Source organism: Myotis myotis, unplaced genomic scaffold (assembly GCF_014108235.1).
Source record: "Myotis myotis isolate mMyoMyo1 unplaced genomic scaffold, mMyoMyo1.p scaffold_m19_p_1, whole genome shotgun sequence".
In the NCBI taxonomy this organism is placed as follows: domain Eukaryota; kingdom Metazoa; phylum Chordata; class Mammalia; order Chiroptera; family Vespertilionidae; genus Myotis; species Myotis myotis.
In genome coordinates this window covers 2,879,838-2,898,793 of record NW_023416313.1, presented here as the reverse complement: position 1 = coordinate 2,898,793, position 18,956 = coordinate 2,879,838, and the positions used below count along the sequence as shown (strand labels likewise).

General features: G+C 60.0%; 1 protein-coding gene across 3 annotated transcripts in view; it reads right to left on the bottom strand.

Moving 5' to 3' along the window:
- Positions 1–17,914, bottom strand: part of PPP2R2C (protein phosphatase 2 regulatory subunit Bgamma) — an 81,425-nt gene extending 63,511 nt beyond the window's left edge. Inside the window, exon 1 of one of the 3 annotated variants that reach the window (XM_036328486.1) lies at positions 17,700–17,914. In XM_036328486.1, the coding sequence (XP_036184379.1) occupies positions 17,700–17,769 (70 nt within the window). In that variant the 5' untranslated portion in view covers positions 17,770–17,914. Of the gene's footprint in view, positions 1–17,623 lie in introns of all 3 variants that reach the window. The other 2 variants (XM_036328476.1, XM_036328495.1) reach the window with 2 other exon arrangements.
- Between the last annotated feature and the right edge of the window lie 1,042 nt (positions 17,915–18,956).

Genomic DNA, 18,956 nt, shown 5'->3' with positions numbered 1-18,956 from the left:
CCTCAGGCATGACCAGGGCCTGGCCCATGCCTCCCTCCACCCGCCCCCCGACCCCTAGCAACCATGATGAGGGCCTGGCCCACAACTCCCTCTATCCCACCCCCTCCCTCCCCAGCAGCCATGACCGGGGCCTGGGTGCAGCAAGACCATGCCCTGGGATTGAAAGACGTGAAGGAAATTGGCGATCGCACCTTAAGCATTAGCTGCCTCCTTGGAGAAGGCTCCATGCCGGCCCAGGGGACACGGCCTGGGGCGCCCCAGGGTCCCTCATCGCAGCAGCGTGACCGGGACGAGCTGCTGGACTTAGGGGCCCAACTTCCCAAGTACCTCAGTGAGAGCAGAGGGACCGGAAGTGCCCACCCAGCCCGCAGCCCAACCACGGGCTCCCGGCCCTGCAGCGGGAGGCGGAGGCAGCTGCCTGATGACCCTAAAATACTGTGTAAAGTCCTCGCTTCCCACAGCTCATGTTGGTGAGGCCTTCTGGGGGCAGGCGGGGCTCCTGTCCCCTCTGACGGGACCATCAGCGCTGTGGGCCACGGAGAAGAGCTGGGCTCAGAGCCCCGGCCGTGAGGGGTGATTGCTGTCGGGCCCCATCTCCCGAGCAGCAGCCCGTCCTGGGTGCGGGCATGGCCCCCGGGGCCGGCGAGGACAGAGAGGCAGGGGCTGTGGGGAGAGGTACGGCCCCTGTTCTAGGACTCCCTCCTGATTCGTGGAGTTCCGGTCCTAGATGGCGCTGGGGGTGGATTTCCTGCGGCAGCAAAATTAGCTGCGGGAGACACCGGGTGCGGTGGGAATAGCATGCGCTCTGGGTCAGGCAAAGCTGGGCAGAACCCCAACTCCACCGCCCTGCTGGCTGTGCAACCCGGGCAGGCAGCCTGGCCTCTCTGAGCCTCCGCTTCCATCACTGCGGGGGTGCAGGGGTGCGGGGTGTGGGGTGCGGGGTGTGCGGGGTACAGGGTGTGGGGTGCAGGGTGTGGGGTGTGCGGGGTACAGGGTGTGGGGGTGTGGGGTGCAGGGGTGCGGGGTGTGGGGTGCGGGGTGCAGGGGTGCGGGGTGTGGGGGTGCGGGGGTGCAGGGGTGCGGGGTGTGGGGTGCGGGGTGTGGGGGTGCGGGGTGCGGGGGTGCAGGGTGTGGGGGTGCGGGGGTGCAGGGGTGCGGGGTGTGGGGTGTGGGGGTGCGGGGTGCGGGGGTGCAGGGTGTGGGGGTGCGGGGGTGCAGGGGTGCGGGGTGTGGGGTGAGGTTGCAGATGGCTGCTGAGCTGAGGCCTGTGCTGCCTGTGGCCGTCGCCGGCCCTGCTCCCGGCACCTATCCCACAGACACTGGCTTTGCCCGCCTGCCACCAGCGCCCATTTCACCCACACACAGGGTGCCTGGCACTGGGAGGATGGCTGCCCCCTTCCCCATCTGGTCAGAGAAAACTCCAGCAGCGGCTCGGCCGCCCTCGCAGAGCTCGCCAAGCGCGTGAAGGAAAACGCCAGATGCCGGCGCAGCGGGTCAGCTCGGGGGACTCCGGCCCTCGGGCCCTGGGATGCTCCCAGCTTCCTCGCCAACAAGAAGGAAGGCAGGCGGGAGCCGGCCAGCCAGCCCGTGAGCTGTTCCAGGCACAGTACCCACCCTGCAGCCCGGGGGGGGGGGGTGCCCACAGACCTGAGCAGGGGCTGGTTTGGCATCTGAAGGCCTGAGTTCAAATCCCAACCCACCCACTATGGGCTGTGAATCCCTGACCCCATTTGCTAGTCTGTCCATTGGAGAGAGCAATTCCACACGCCACGGGGGTCTTGAGCCAGGGCCCCCCAGGTGTTGGCTGAGCCAGCTCCTGCCTGTGCACCTCCCGCCCCCCGACTCCTGCTTCTCCTTAGATCTTTGAACTCCCTCAGGGCTCAATGTCTCCTGTATCCCCAACCCCAATCTCAATGCCTGCACATAGCAGGCCCCGATCAATATGTGCTGAATGAATTCACTTCTTCCAAGAAGCCCTCCAGGACTTCCCACCCCCCAGCCCTCCCCTGGGAAGCCCCACCCCTAGACTCCTCCCACCACAGCCCCAGCACTGGCCCCTGTCCATCTGGTCTGTTCTGGGACTCCTGGGGGGTGGCCCTTGTCAGTCAGCCGCAGCCATATTCCCAGCCCCGGCAGAGCCCCGACGGAGAGCACCGCTCAATAACCCGTGAGCTGTGCAGGGCCACCAACGCGCAGGGACTCCCGCTCCTCATAAATTCCCCCAAACACACCAGTCCTCGCTCCCACATGGCCAGGCCTCTCACCTCGGGTCTGTCTTCCTATCCTTCGGCTTTTCCCTCCTAAACACCCAGGCTCCCCAACTCCATCGGCCTCTTATTGAGCCCAACTCCGTCTGTGAAACCCGACGTGCCCTTCCGTCCGCCCCGTGTTCTCTCCAGGGACCGACCGCCTCTCGGGACAGGGAGCGGGGTGCCGGGAGCTGGTCCATCCTTGCTGTTTCAAGGGACCTGGCATATATGGCATACTGTTCTTAATATGTTTGCTCACCTTCTTGGCACTATGTGTTTTAACCAAGGTCACCTCTCTGAGAAAGGTTGTTTCCCTAGGTAGGGATTTTCCCCTGAAGTTAGGGAGGGAATAAAACCCCTTAACTAAGTGCCAGGCGGGTAATTAATCACTTTAACTACGAACAATCATGCTTAAGCTACATAATCTTTACTCCCTGGAATGGAGATAAGAAACGCCCTAACCTTTGGAATAGAGATTGATAGGATTGGAATCAACTGGTATAAATACAGATGTAACAAGACAACAGGACAGAACCTAGACACAGAACCTAGACACAGAACCTAGACACATAACCTACACAGAACCTAGAGACAGAGGAACTTCGCTGGAGAGAACATGGCAAAAGATCCTGGACAGAAACTGGCCACAGAACCTAGAGACAGAACCTAGCGAGAGAACATGGCAAAAGATCCTGGATAGAACCTGGCTACAGAACTTGGTTGGAGAAACTAGACAGAACCTGGCTGAAGAACCTAGAGACAGAACCTGGCTACAGAACCTGGATAGAACATGGCAAGAGAACCTGACTAGAACCTGGTGACTGAACCTGGCTGGAGAACCTACAGAACCTGGCAATAGAACCAGGCAAGAGAACCCAACCATGCTGATCAACTGAATGCTGCCTCTGTCATTCCTTCTTCACCGACTCCGTCCACACCTTTGGGGACCCCTGGACCTGCTGGAGTGGGTCCCCAGCAGCGGGGAGGGCAGTGCCGGGCAGCCCTGGAGAGGGCCTATTCACGGGCGCCGGCCTGCCACTCGGAGAGGGCCGCCCGCTGTGAGTTCAGGAGCCTCTGTCACACAGCCGAGGCGCAGCCAGTGCTCAGCCGCCCGCAGTCCCGCAGCCCTGCGCAGCCGGAGTGGGCGGCCAGGGCGGAGAGGGGACACCGGCGGCCTGCCTTCCCCGCCCCCCGGGCCTCAGTCCTCAGAGGGACCTGGTTGGGTGACTTCGGTCCAGTAAGTAGCACCCCTGCTCCTGCCTACGTTTGGGACCCCCAGGGGGAGAGGAGAGTTGGGTACATGTGGGGCTGGGCTCCTGAGAAAGACCCCGGGGAGGATGGGCCGTACCTCACACCCAGGACCTGCCATCCCAGAACCCAGAACTGACTTCACCCCCCCCCTCCCCATCCCAGGCCTGTCCCCTGGTGTCACAACTGGTCCCAAACCCACAAATCAGAGCCCCCGCCGCCTGGAGCAGCCTGAGCGGGTAGGGAGGGTCAGGGCTGGGGCCAGGCCCCACAGCGTGCCCGGGAGACGGGGGGGGGGGGGGGGGGGGCTGGCCCAGCCCTGGGGCGAACCAGATAGGGCCTCCTCCAGCATCGAAACCGATCCAGCCGCCTCCTGCTGGCCCAGGGCCATGGTAACCCTCCTCCTATCCAAGTCCCGGGGTGTCCCTGGGTCTCCGGGGGCCCCGCCCCGGGTAAGGGCCTCAGACCATGTGCTCCCTCCCATCTGCAGGCGTCCTCGCTTCAGAGCACACGCGCTGTACCCCACGGCGGGGGCTTCCCGTCACACGTGAGGAAACCGGGCCAGGAGGCCGTGCGGCTCCCCGGCTCACTCAGCCGGTCACAGCACCACCTGGGCCTGCGCGGGGGTCCCCAGCCCACGTCACCACCTGTCACCATGCAGCACGGCTCCTTACAAAGATACAGACGCACGACCCCACCCCAGGTTCGCAGCCACTGCCCCAGTTTCTCACCTGCCACCCACTGCCCCATATGGACGCGCACCTGCCCCCGAACAAATGTCCCGATCCGGGGTTCGGAAAACTGGGTCACCTGCAGGAAAGGAGCCACCAACAAGGTGTGCCTGGGTCACAGGGCCGACCCCGGGGGCTCCCAGCTCCACATCCGATGTTCCCACGCCTGGGACTCGGGGAGCCGCACAGAACCAGAGTCATCACTGGGTCTTGGGGTCCAGCTGGACGCCCAGCCCCGCGGGGCCTGCAGGTTAGGCACCCTCCCCCGCCCCCCGCCCAGCGCAGACCGGCACCTCCCGGAAACCCCACAGGAGCCTCCGGACCGGGCCGGCCACCAGCCACACACGCCCCCCCTCCATCCCCCGCAGGCTGCCCACCCCCGGCCCCAGCTCCGAGTGGTCCGACTGCAGGCCGCCCCTCCGTGGTCAAGGGCGGGGCTGGGACTGAGTGGGTCAGAGGGCAGGGTCATGGCCGCAGAGTCACCCGGACACCTCCTTCCCTAGGATGCTGACAGTGGATGGGTGGGTGGCTCCCTGCACCCGTGGGCCCGCTGTCAGCAGAAAGACCAGCCTCTGCTGGGACCTTCCTGAGTGCCGGGGCACCGGTGCACTCAGTCGCCTTTAAAAGGCCCAAGGGGTCACTCTTCTGGCTCCGGTTCAGAGCTGACCCTACGGAGGCACACAGGGCGGTGGGCACAGAGGAAGGCTGGCCCCAGGGGACCCGAGTGCCCAGGCCCCTCCTCCCCTGCGATGTGAAAGTACCGGGGACTAAGCCAGGTGGAGGGGTCCCCAAAGAGGAAGGAGTGGAGTGAAGGTCATTGGCGGTGCGCACCCCACTCCTCCTGGCTGGGGAAGGTCGTGACTTCTGGGACCCTCAGTTTCCTCACCTGTAAAATGGGGAGAACCCCCGCACCTCGAGGGCTGTTCACAATTCAGGGAGATGAGCTGCCAAAAAGATGACGCAATGGCTGGGGGATGGGAGGCGGGCCTGCCACCCTGCTCCCTGGCGGAGGGGCGGGCGGTGCCTGGGGGAAGCCGTCCCTGGGGAGGTGAGGGTGCCATGCCATTCGGGCTAAGGTTGCAGGACACCAAGACCACCTCTGTCACTGTGTCCTCCCGGGGAACCTCACCTCTCAAAGATCTAACTCCCGTCCCACATGGACGTTGCACTCAGTGATACACGCCAGACGCTAAGGACAGCGGTGCACGCCTGCGCTCGGGGAGGTCCGGGAGAGGCGGTTCACAGGGACAGGAAGGGTGCCCCGGCCTGGACGAGGTCCCACTGCAGCCCAGCTCCCGCCCCCTGGACCATGGTCACCTGCTTAGGCCTCCCCGGCTCCAGAGTTCCCGTCCTCCCTCCAGCACCGACCCCGCAATCCCCGCAGGCCATCCACCGAGTCTGGTGAGTGAGTCCAACACGGTTGTTAAAGCAAGAATGACAGCTCCACGAAGGACTATTATGCAGCCAGTGAGATTGCTTACGCAGACGGTGGTAGCCCGGGAAATGTTTACCGCGTGTCCAATACTTAAAAGCTGCACAAGTGGGTTTCCGTGGCAATCTGCAAGGACGGGGGTAGGAGGGAACATAACACGGAAACAGGCTCGGGGCAGGGAGATCGGGATGTATTTCCCTCTCTTTACTGCTGCGCTTCTCTGTGATTATTAACAAATAAAAATGGAGATAAAAGCAAAGTCTGCTCACACGCGCACACCTTAGCTCCCAGAGGCTGACACGACGGCTGGTCACGATGACGGGTGAGACCGCACAGCCTCAGTCAACAGCCTCGCCTCTCCTGGGGCTCTGAACGGGCCAGGGTGTTTGACCACGGTCCACACCGAAGCCACGTAGGAGCCACCACCATTCAGGCCCTGACTCCTTCAGCCAGTTCACCCGGGATGGGTCGTTCCAGAAGCAGACAGGCCAGCTGAGGGTCATGATTCACTCTCCTCACTGATGTTTCTATCTCTCTCTCCCTCTCCCTTCCTCTGAAATCAATAAAAATATATTTAGAAAAAAAGAACTGGAATGCTCTGAGGTCCGATTTGAGGGCGTGCCATGTGTCTGCTCGGTCATTCAAACATGAGACCCAGCCCTGGTGGGGACCAGGTGTGAGCTGCGTGCAGCAGAAGCAGCGATGTGCAAGGTCCGTCTCTACTGCGTTGCGTGGGACAGGACCCGGTGCTCTGTATCGGGCGGGCCTGGGCTCCGGTCCTGTCTTATGATCTGAGCTGGCTCACCCCTCCCCACTGGCACTGGGTGCCCTAGTTCCAGGCAACGGCTAACACAGGCTCACAGAAGCAGGAAGGAAGTTACTGGAAGGCTGTGAGGGAGCCACAGACTCGAGGAGAGAGCACAGCAGCTGGGCAGGGGGCCTCAGGCAGAGCAGGAGCTGGGCAAGACTGGGGGTTCTATTTCAGGGACCCACAACTATTTCATTTATCTATTGCTGTGTAACAGGTCACCTCAAACATCAGTGGCTCGCCCTGGCTGGTTGCTCAGTGGTTGGAGCGTCGGTCTGTAGACCAGAGGATCCAGGGTTCAATTCCCAGTCAAGGGCATGTACCTGGATTGCTGGCCGAGTTCGGGAGGCAACCAACCAATGTGTCTCTCTCGCATCAATGTCTCTCTCTCTCTCTCTCTCTCTATCTATCTATCTATCTATACTATCTCTCTCTCTATATATATATATATCTATCTCTAGCTCTCTCTCCTCCCTCCCTTCTACTCTCTCTAAAAATCAATGGAAAAATATCCTCAGGTGAGGATTTTAAAAAAACAAAACACATCTGAGAGATGCAAATCAAAGCGACAATGTGATACCATCTCTCTCCTGTCAGAATGGCTATCATCAACAAATCAACAAACGACAAGTGCTGGCGAGGATGTGGAGAAAAAGGAACCCTCGTGCACTGCTGGTGGGAATGCAGACTGGTGCAGCCTCTGTGGAGAACAGTATGGAGTTTCTTCAAAAAACTAAAAATGGAACTCCCATTTGACCCAGTGATCCCACTTCTAGGAATATATCCCAAGAAACCAGAAACACCAATCAGAAAGGATATATGCACCCCTATGTTCATAGCAGCACAATTCACCATCTGGAAACAGCCTAAGTGCCCATCAGCAGATGAGTGGATTAAAAAACTGTGGTACGGCTACATAATGGAATACTACGCTGCGGTAAAAAAGGAGTTCTCACCATTTGCAACAGCATGGATGGAATTGGAGAGCATCACACTAAGCGAAATAAGCCAGTCAGAGAAAGCTAAATATCACATGATCTCACTCACTTGTGGAATATAATGAACAACATAAACTGATGAACAAAAACATCCAGAGACAGAGAAGCATCGATCAGACCGTCAAACCTCAGAGGGAAGGTGGGGAGGGGGGGGGTGAGGGGAAGAGATCAACCAAAGGACCTGTGTGCATGCATATGAGCCTAACCAATGGACACAGACACCAGCGGGGTGAGGGCATGAGCGGGGGCGGGGAGGCAGTGGGGAATAAGGACACATGTAATACCTTAATCAATAAAGAAAAAAGTAAACATTTAAAAAACACCGTAAAATATAAATACATATAAAAATAACAAAACAACAAAAACCTCAGTGTTGGATTTCTGTGTTGGAAAAATATCCTCAGGGGAGGATTTAAAAAAACAAAACACATCCGAGAGATGCAAATCAAAACAAAAATAAATCGGTTGGTTGCCTCCCGCACTCAGCCTGCAGCCCAGGTACATGCCCTTGACTGGGAATTGAACCCTCGATCCTTTGGTCTGTGGGCCGATGCTCTAACCACTGAGCACCGGCCAGTAGTTAGAGCAAAACAACACAAAACAAAAAAACCAACAAACCATTCCTTTTGCTCAGGAACCTACGATCTGGGGGGTCTTGGGGGAGGGCAGGCACCTGCTGAACCGCTGCCCGGGGTCTCCGAGCTGGTGAGCCTGAGGAGGGGTCCTGGCAGGAGAGGGCTGTGCCCTGGGACTGCTTCCTGGGACCCAGGCAGCCCCACCCCATCACCTTCCAGACCCACCAGGCAATGGGGGTCCGGACACGGGCCAGGGACAGTGCGGGGGAACCTTCCAAAGCCAGGGTCCGCCATGGGATGGGGGTCTCGGTCAGAAAAGACTGGAGAGCCAGGCCCCCCACTGCAAGGGCAGGACTCCCGGTCAGGTCGGAGTCAAACCACCCGGCTGGAAGGAGACACTGCGGAGACCCCGGGCACTGTGGGGAGGGGAGGGGGACAGCGTCAGACGAGCAGGCACCAGTCCTTTGTGCGGAGGGTGGTGGCCGTACTTGTTCTGTGGAGATGCCCGCACCTTTCAGAGGTGCGAGCGGATGCAGGTGAGTTTGCTTTAAAGCCCTTCGGCCAAAAGGAGGGGTGAGTGAGTGAAGAAAGTGCACAAAACCCTGAGAAGACCTGCAGCAAGGGGCTGAGTGAGGGACAAGTCAACAGAGCATTCCCTCCGTGTTCATAGAATTTGAGTTTTCACAGATGCCTTTGAAGTTATAAACGTGTCAGAAGCTGCCAGTGACGATCCAAGTAGCTCCGTGATTGAGATTTACACTCAGGTACGCAGCCTTTCGCTTGGTGGGGAGTCCTGTCTCTGGCTCCCCGAGGGGAAGCTGCAGTCTCACCACTGTCCCAGGGCCACAGCCCAGGTCCTGGGGCCACAGCCTGGGTCCCAGTACCACAGCCCGGGTCCCAGGACCGCAGCCCAGGTCCCAGGACCATAGCCCGGGTCCCAGGACCAAAGCCCGGGTCCCAGGGCCGCAGCCCGGGTCCCAGGGCCGCAGCCTCGGCAGGGCAGGGAGCAGGAGGCCAGGCCTGCGCAGAGGTGGCCGGAGCTGCCGTTGGAGATCCCATCCCTGCGTGGGCAACTGGGGCCTCTGAGCCGCCTTTGTCCTGCCTCAATGGGCCATTCAGCCAGGGCTCAGGAGACAATGATCCCCACTGTGCCAGGAGGCAGTGCCCGTCCTGGGCAGCACGGCGGGTCCCAGTGGGCCTGTTCCCCAGGCAGCTGGCAAGTGCCTCCTGGCCTCAGGCAGAGGGGCCTGGACTGCCACTTTGCACATGTCACTTAGCACATGGCGCTCCTCCTGCCTGGAATGTACTAGAATGCCATGTCCTTCCTCCCTCTCACACCGCCCTCATTCTCCCTGCCTAGCATGTAGTGGTCATTCTAGAAATAGTTGTTGAATGAATGAATGAATGAATGAATGAATGAGTGAGTGAATAAATAATTGAATGAAAGGATGAATAACTGAACAACTGAATGATCGAGTGAAAGAGTGAGCGAATGAATGACTGAAGGAGTGAGTGACGGCAACAACCTTGATCCTCAACGGTTAACACCCAGCATCTCCCGTCCCCCTTGGCATATACAGTGGATCACGAAATGTCTGTGGAACAAAAGCGGAAGGAATATTCAACCTCATTGGTATTCGGACAGGAATTAAAACAAATGCTTTTCATCCATGACATTTGCAAAGGCCAAACAAGTTAGAGTACCCAATGCTGGGCGGCACGCGGAAAACAGAGACTTTCTGGAGAATAATTTGGTCACACGTGTCAGGAGCATTAAACACGTTCGTGATTTTTACATAAAATTGCAGGCATAGGACTCTCTCTTAAGAAAATTATTCCAAAATCTGGGGGAGGGACATGAGTAGGGAGTCTTCAGACACAGCGTTCATTCACTCAGTGTTGGTTATAGAAGCAAAAAAAATAAAAAGCCACCTAATTACCGAACAATCAGGAGTGATTAGTGAACGAGGGCACGTAGGCTGGGTGCGCAGCCGAAAAGGAAGTGGGGAGGCAGGGCCAGGGTACCCAGTTACACCCTCCTCTCCTCCCTGCCAGCCTTGGGAACACGAAGACCTACTTCACTAACAGTAAACTTGGGGGCATGGCTGGGGGCTCCTGCTCCACTGCCCCTCCCCGGGCCTGTGGGGGGAAATGGGTATAAAGGCTGGGATCTAAAATGAGAGAAAGCGCCCGGCCGCGTGGCTCAGGGGCTGAGCATCGACCTATGAACCAGAAGGTCATGGTTCAATTCCCGGTCAGGGCACATGCCTGGTTGTGGGCTCAATCTCCAGTGGGGAGCGTCAGGAGGCAGCCGATCAATGATTCTCTCTCATCATGGATGTTTCTATCTTTCCCTCTCCCTTCCTCTCTGAGATCAATAAAAATACATTTTAAAAAATTTAAAATGAAAGCACTCAGTGCCTCTGATTGGAACAGCCACGAGTTGAGCGGCCCCTTAAATACTATAACCCCACCCAATAGGGAAAAGTTGCCCAATGGGTGATAGGCTCTCACCATTTCCACCAATCACAAAAGCCAAGGGGGTGGGAGGTGGGCCACGGAGTGCACCTTCCCAGGAAGTCCCGCCTTCCCCCTACAGCATGGTAGGGCCACCTACATAATTTGTGGGGCCAGGTACAAAATGAGCGCACAGGGCCCCTTGTTCAAAAAGCTGCAGGAAAGTGTCATGAAAGGTAGTAAAATATAATAAAAGCCTAATATGCTAAGTGTCCGGAGTACCAGTCAGCAGTTCAACCAACCAAAGTGTAATATGCTAATGATATGCTCAGGCTGCTCAACCGCTCGCTATGACATGCACTGGCCACCGGGGGGCAGACGCTCTGACCAGTAGGTGAGCTTGCTGCTGGAGTCCAGCCGATTGGGACGGAGCGACATGGGCCAGACACACCCTGGAGCCCGCCATGGTCCCTCCCCGACTGGCCCACCTCCCCCATCCCTCCCCGGCCTCGATCATGCACCAGTGGGGACCCCTGGGCCTGGCCTGGGCCCTCTCACAATCCAGGACCCCTCGGGGGATGTCGGAGAGCCAGTTTTGACCCGATCCCGCAGGCCAGGCCTAGGGACCCCACTGGTGCACGAATTCGTTAAGATATAAAGCCCTTTCCTTTTTCCATGACTTGTCGTGGCGTCATTTATTTGCTATTTAATGCCAAGTGAAATAAAGGAAAAGGTTTAAATTATTGGCATAAGTTTTACTGCTCATCATTCTGTGGTGCAATTCAAGTTTTAATGCACATCTAAGCGCGTGGACCTGGGACGCAGAATCGCCGAGACCACAGTCTGCAGCTGGGAGTTCTGACTCGCATGTGCTTTGTTCTTCCCAGAGCAGTGGAAACGCCGCCCCAAACCAACTCGTCTGTTTTTATTCCGCTTTTTTTCAATCCTCACCAGAGGATATTTTTTCCATTGATTTCTAGACATGTGGAAGGGAGGCAGGAGGGGAAGAAAGAGAGAGAGAGAGAGAGATATCTGAGAGAGAGACATCAATCGGTTGCCTCCTGCACACACCGCTACCAGGGCTGGGGAACCTGCAATGGAGGTAGGTGCCCTTGACCAGGAATTGAACCCACAACCCTTCAGCCCGTGGGCCAATGCTCTAACCACTGAGCAACCAGCCAGGGTTCTTTTTTTAATTATTGTTATTGATTTCAGAGAGGAAAGGAGAGGGATAGAGAGATAGAAACATCCGCGATGAGAGAGGGACATCATCCATCAATCGGCAGCCTCCTGAACGTCCCCATCTCCCCACCCCCGCACCCGGGGATCGAGCCTGCAGCCCAGATATGTGTGTGAACAGGAATGGAAGCATGATCTCTTGGTTCACGGGTCCATGCTCAACCACTGAGCCACACCGGCCGGGCTTTATTCAACTTGCTGATGCTCACACACTCTGCACACACCTCTATGCTGGCTCAGTGATGGGAAGCGGAGGAGGAACCACGTGGTCCTGCTTCCCCGCCTTCGCTGGCATCATTTTCAGCATCAGTGATCAGCTCACATGGGAAGTAACCGGGGCAAGAAAGCATCGGATCGGGTTCCTCGGTCCTTGGTTCCCGCTGGAATGGCACTGCCTCCTTCCTGCGTTCGCTCACACAGAAAGCAGGGCCTCTCGGGGCTGCCGCGCCTCCGCTCACGCAGTCACAGGCGCGGAGTCCCGCCGGCCCCACCACGCGGGGGGAGCTCGGCCACACTCCGAGCGCACGGGCGGCGCGATGGGAGCTGCACGGAGCCGGCGCACGTGCCGCCTCTTCCCACACGCGCCCCATCGTCCCCTCAAATATCACTTACGAAACACAGTTCACGGCTGCAATGATTAACAGCTTCAAGGTGGCAACGGCAGGCCGCTGAGCCAAGCCAGGGTCCCTCTGAGCGTGGGCCCACATGCCTGCGCAGTTGCACACGTGAAGCCAGGCCTGCAGCAAAGCCCTGGAAAACGCCTACAACCTCGTGCGGAACTAGGGAGCAGCTTTCAAAACGGTCTGCAAGGAGAGATACAGCGCTTCTTACAAACGGGCACGGGCGTGTTAAAAAGATGGGGGGAACGACCCCCAGCTGGAACAGGGCATCTGGGAGGGACGGCAGGCCTCCCTTCTGCGCATCGGCACTGCCCCTCGCACCGTCTCCCCGAGGCCCAGCATGTCACAGACGCCCCTCCCAGGACCTCAGACACCCCTACAGGAACACCCCGTGGCTCTGCGGGCTTTCAGGACAAACGCCAAAAGCTGTCGCAAGTACACAACCAGGCGGTGGTGTGGAAACACGGATTAGAATTCGATTTCCACCTTGCAGAGAGAAAATGAGAAAAACCCTTCTCCGTGACTCGAGTCAGGGTGAATGAAAAGTGAGTGAGTGTGTGGCTTACAGCGTGACAGTTTGGGGAAACAGAACGACAGTACCCCACACAGGGGGAGGCCTTTGGAGTCCACATGGCCTCCGCTCCCTGGGGCCTTGTGACACCCAGGGCGGGAAGCAGTGCCGAGAAACTGAGGCTCAGGGGGGCCATGTGCTCTAGGACACCCAAAAGCGACTTGTAGCAGCCTCCGTCCCGCCCCGCCCTGAAATGGCGACAGCGAGAGTTTGTAAAATCCCAGGGGAGCTTACGCAGGGGCACTCCTACACGGCGCAAAGGGGCAAAGACCTGAGCAGCCCGCACCTGCTTTTCCAGTCAGAGGCTGGCCCCCCGGGCCCCCTGGGCTGGCTCCAGGGCACCCCATAAGCAAGTGCCCCTCTTAGCTGCGGTCTCCGGGGTGGGGATGGCGTTGGGTGGCCAGTCTGACTCTGACCCTAAGGAACAGACATCACTGTTAGCGGGCGATATTTATTAAACGCGGGCTGTGCCCAGGCCCTGGGCTGGGCGCTTCCCATCCACCAGGCTATTTAAAGCCTCGGGTGGGGAGTTCATGGAGGAGAGGTTGCAGCATCAAACGACTGCACATCCCTCCTTTCAAGTGACCTAAGCAACAATCCGGAGAAGAAACAGGCTGGGAGAGACTGCGCAGCCGCCGGGGATCAGGGACCAGGGCCAGACCCCACAGGACACGGGTCTCCCGACCCCAGATCCTGGGTATCTCATTGGGCTGGAAACGCCAGCTCAGAACCCCAGGCAGGAAACCAGACCGGAAGCTTTGATTGGAACCCAAGAAAAGAGATGGAAGACGTTTCCTACAACAGAAAGCAAGCAACTCAGAACCCTCCGGGGTGCGTGAATCTTGAATCTGGTGGTGGCGAGTGACGGGCACCTGTCTCGGGGTCTGGACAACCGTGAAGGCTGCGCGAGTGGGGGTGCCATCGGCGGCAAGTAACAGCAATCGGCTTAAGCCCCTGGCACATCCAGAGGCGGGTGCAGATCAGGCCAGGTTCATCCAAGGAGTCAGAGGTGTCTCCTGCATGCCCACTTCTCACTCACTCTGCCCTGCCATCAGCGGGGTGGCTGGGCTTACGTGCTCCATCACAGGCCGGGGCTGGCTTCCTGCGCTCTCTCTACTTCCCACCCGACGCCAGATCAGCTGCCTCCCCGTCCTGGAGCCAGTCGGTGCGAGGGGAGTGGGGCTGCCCTGGTTCATGCTGGCTGCACATAATTGGATTAAGTCTCCTGCTGGGAACCACCCATGTTCTCCGGAGGGTGAGGACTAACTGTTGGGAAATCAGCCACAAAACCCACCACAGGGTGCAAATCTGGCTGAGGCGGAGTTTCCCACAGGCGGCACCCCCTCACCAGCAGGGCTTAGGCCTGGGCAGAAAGCTGACATTATCCAGGGCACGAGTTCAAAACATGAAGGCGATCCCATGTGGTAAAAAATGCCCACATGCTGGGTGGAGAGAAGCCTGGTCCCCTCCTGACCTTGCCAGTTCCTGAGTAAGTCCCTTCCCTCCTCTGAGCTCCCCCTTTCTGCCCTCAACTCTGTAGAGATAAACCGATTACTCTGAAGTCACGTGGCGCACACAAAGATACAGGGTTAGAGAAAAGGGAGCATTTCTGTCCATGGATGAGAGAGGCACGTGCGTACAACAGAGTTTAGGGGCAGAGGTGCTGCAGGGAGGGAAAGCTGTGGACCCAGCAGAAAGCAAGCCCCCAGAGTGCATTCTCTGTCAGGCGTCCGGGAGTGGCTGTTGCTTCCCAAAGAGGCCCAGCCACCTGCCACCTTCCCGGCCACCTCCCCTCTCTGTGAGATCCTGTGTCTGGTCCATCCCTGCCTGCCCAGAGTCAGACCCAGAGTAAATGCCGCTCTGACTAATTCACACTAAGGGGTGAATGACTAACAAAACCTAAGCTCTTCAGAAACTCAAGAAGGACTCCTACTTGTGAAGATGGCATTTAACTTGAGCCCCAAAGAATGAGAAGGAGTCAGCCATGAGAAGAGCAGGGGGAGGTGTTCCAGGAGAGGACACGCCTGGAAACAAGGAAAGTGGCCTGCTGACGGAATAGGAAGGGGATCCAAGCATCTGTGGACCAAAGGACCCGGTGGGACAGGCATTCGCACACCTGGGTCTCTTGAAAACTCCCAGCATCCACTATTTGCGCATGGAGTTCTCACTGGAACAAGACTTACATTTTAACGGCGGGTTATTAAATGCTCCTAACAGACCCAGCGCTGGGTTCAGTGCTCTCTATATTGGCATAATCGCTGACTGTCCCAGCGACCTCGGAGGCCATTAGCACCTCTCCCTTCACAAAGGAAGAAAGTGAAGCACAGAGAGGTTTAGTGACTTGTCCAAGGCTGCACAGCCCGGGAAACAGCAGAAGCAGAATTTGAACACAAGTCCCTCTGACATCCAAATCGGTGACTACCCTGCGCTCTGAGCACAAAATGCAAGCGAGATGCAACAGTGTGCGCGTCAGGTTTCACACAGGAAGGCCAGAGATCTATCCTTCTGCTTCTAATAGTTGTGCTATTGTCTCCTCCACTAGACCCTGCCCTCCCTGAGGCAGGAGCTTCTGATCTTCTCTGCGCCCCCGGCGCCCGAGCCCTACACCCTACAAACAGCTGGCGCCCAGTCTGGTGTGCGGACAAAGGGCAGGCCTCGGTTTCTTCATCTGTAAATGGGGAGGAGGAGTATGTGGCTGTTGTGTGAGGCCCCAGAGCACCATGGGAGCTCAGCTACTCCCGCTGCTAGTTACCAATTTATAATCCCCAGGCGGCGTCTTTCTCCACCGTCTCTCCTGACCCTCACAGGCACCGAGGACCTGTAGGCAGGATACTAGCCACTCCCATTTTAAAGATGGGGACACTGAGGGGGGTCTCTTCAACATCACAGGACCCCCTTCAAGAACATGGGCTGCCCAAGGGCAGGATCTCTGCCCAGTCCCCTGGGCTAAAAAGGTGACCGGCACACAGCAGGTGCCCAGTGACAATTTGCTGAATGAATGAAGAGGAACTACAGACCCTCAAGTCTCCTCTGCTGCACTGCCCTTGCGGGGGGGGGGGGGGGGGGGGGGGGGGGGGGGGGGGGCGTGAAAGAGAAGGGGCAGAAAGGATGAGAGGACTCGGTGTCTGGGATGGCCCCTGTGGTGGGGAAGGGGGAGGCTTTTTACTTTCACTCACTCAGCCCTGCGCTGCCCCATCCTCCATGGAGATGGGAAACGAGGCTTCCTCCAGGAAGCCAGCCTGGAGTGACCTGCCAAGACCCCCTCTCTCTGGGCCAGAGCCTGACCACTGGGCACCTGCCAGCAGCCCAGAGGCCTCTCCCCGTGGGGCACTCCGCAGCTGGGGGCAGAGAGGACAGAGGACACACACGGTCCTTCCTGGACCTCCCCAAGGCAAGGCAAGCGGCGAAGGGCCCACCCGGCCCTGGGAGGGGGCAGGCCAGCTCCCTCTCCCACACACACCCAGCAGCAAGCATGACTCAACGGTTCTCGTCCGGGGAGCGGGGAGCGCCACCCGCAGCCCGGGGTGCACACCCAGCCTCTGCCCCCTGGGTCAGGACGCCCTGGGAGCCCGCCCTGCCTGGGCCCAGCGCTCTCGGCCTCCGCGGAGCTCGGGCTACCCTCGGCTTCATTTCCGGCGGAGCAGGCAGCAAGGCGGAGGACACCACCGGGAGGCGAGTCACCGTCGCCGCTGCGGAGCCCGAACAGGCTCCCCGGCCAGGTTCCCGGGCGCGGGCTCCCGGACACAGGCACCCACGCGCACCAGCCCCGCGGCACGCCAGGCCCCGGGCCCCTCCCACTGGGGTGCCCATCGGGGACCTCTTACTAAAAGCCCACGAACACTCCCGCAGCGCGTTCGGCAGCGGCCAGGGGAGATGCAGGCAGCCCCTAACCCCGCGAGCTGGGCAGATGCGCGGCCCCACTGCAGCGAGCTGACACCTGCCCGCCCCCCTCCCGCCCCCGTGCGCTGCCCTCCGCAGGCCCTGCCGCCCACGTCCCCAGGGCGAGGTGGAGGGGCGCGCAGGGACCTTGGAAGTTACTGGCCTCAAAGAGGAGGCATGGACCCTCCGAATCCCTCCAGCCTCTGGGCGGGGTTGGGCTCGGGCTTCTAGGGCCAATTTAGGGAATCTCACATGCAGGGCCCTTTTGGGGTGGCGTGTCCCACTTTTTTTTTTTTTTGCAAAATCTGACAGTTTGGGGTCAGCTGCTTCTGTGTCAGTATAAGTTACCAGGAATAAAGGACCAGCCCCAAACCCGCCGCCTCCTCCCACCCCCTCGGGCCCTGCCTGGGAGGCACAGGGAGGGGCAAGGGCAGCGAGCCTCCCCGGAATCTGGCGATGCATTTTTTTTCTTTCCCCCTGAGTCCCTCTTCGTCTCCAGGGAGTGGACAGCCTAGAAAATTCTGCGGGCTTGGGGCAGGGCCGACACGGCAAGCCCAGGCTCCTAAGCCATCCCCTTTCCCGGGATTTCTGCGCCAGATTCGCCGCAGGGCGGCCTGTTTAAACATGACGGCCCGGGCCAACTCAGGGCGCCGCCAGGCCCGGCGGAGAGCTGCCCGCCCGAGGGCGGCGCGGAGGAGGGCGCTGGGCAGCGGGGTGCCGTGGGGCTCCCTCCCTCCCTCCCGGACCCGGGGCGGGGCGGGGCGGGGTTGGGTGGGGTGGGGCGGGGGGACACGACACACAGCGCGCGGTCCAAACCTTCGGAGGGCACTCGGTGCGACGGCATCCCCACGCCGCGGCCGGCCGGAGGGGGCCTCAGACAACACTACGTTACCTTCAGTCACATAGCTGTGGTCCCGCAGGAAGCTGTGGTTAATTTTCCGCGTGTCCGTGTCCTCGCCCATTGAAGGCCGTGCCCGGTGCCCTGGGCATGCCCCGCCGCCGCACACCGAGACAATCCGCAGAGGTCGGGCCGGGCGCGCGAGCCATGCCGCCGCCGCCTAGCAGGGGCGCGGGCCGCCGGGGCCCCGGGGGGCGGGCATCGCGCCGGGCGGCCGGGGGCGGGCGGGGGCGGGCGGGGCGGCTGGGCGGGCGCCGCGGTCAGATACGCGCGCGGCGGGCGGGCGGCGGCCGCGGGTGGGGGCGGGCCGGGGCCCGGGCGCGCATCCCTGCCGGTGCGCGCTGCGTCCGTGCGCCCGGGGGCGGCGGCCTGGTGTCCGGGCGCCTGGCGGCGGCGGCGGCGGAGGGAGGGGACGCGCACGGCGCTGCGCCTCCCGAGCCGGGGCCGAGCCGGGCTGCGCGGGCCGCCGCCGCCGTAGGCCCCTCCCTCCGCCGCCCGCCCCTCCGCCCCCGCGGCCGCTGCCCGCCGCCCCGGCCCCGGCGCCCCGCAGGTGGAGCGGCCCAGAGGCGGCACCTGGGCGCGGCGGCGCTCACGGGGGCACCTTTGGTGCCGGTTACGCCGCGGGGGAGGGAGGGAGGAGATGGCCGGCTGAGGGAGGGGCGCTGGCCAGCTGCGCTGTCAGGGGCACCTTGAGTGCCCAGGTGCTGCAATTATGGAAGAGATGGCCAATTGGAAGGCATTAGAAGAGGGGGGGCAGGAGGTCAGCGTAGGCGACGCGGGAAGGACGGGGGAGGGCGGGGTACAGGATGCCCTTCTTTGGTAGAAAAGGTGGGTGGGACCCGTTCCCTTTTGGAGGGCTACCCCAGCGCAAAACCGCATCTGTGGGAAGATGCTGGGTGGGGTTGGGGGCCTCGGGGAGGGTCAGCACTCTACAAGGTAAAGACAGCTCTAGATGAGACGGCTGGGAGGCTGGGAGTAGGTGGCCTCCTCCAGGCAGAGCTCCGTGATTTCTCCTCATGCTCCACCTCTCTACTTACTGGTAAGACAGTGTTGGAACAGCCCTGGGTCACCCCAAAAACAGGCTGTAAATTGGGAGTCCCTGCCCCTCCTCATCCTTCTCTCCACCAAACCCAGGGCTTCTGCCAGCAGGAATCTCCCGCCTGCCTTCCCTTGTTACCAGTGTAACCTGAACCGCATGGTACACGGTGCCTGGCACCGCACAGGCCCCCCCCAAAATATCAGTCCCTTCTT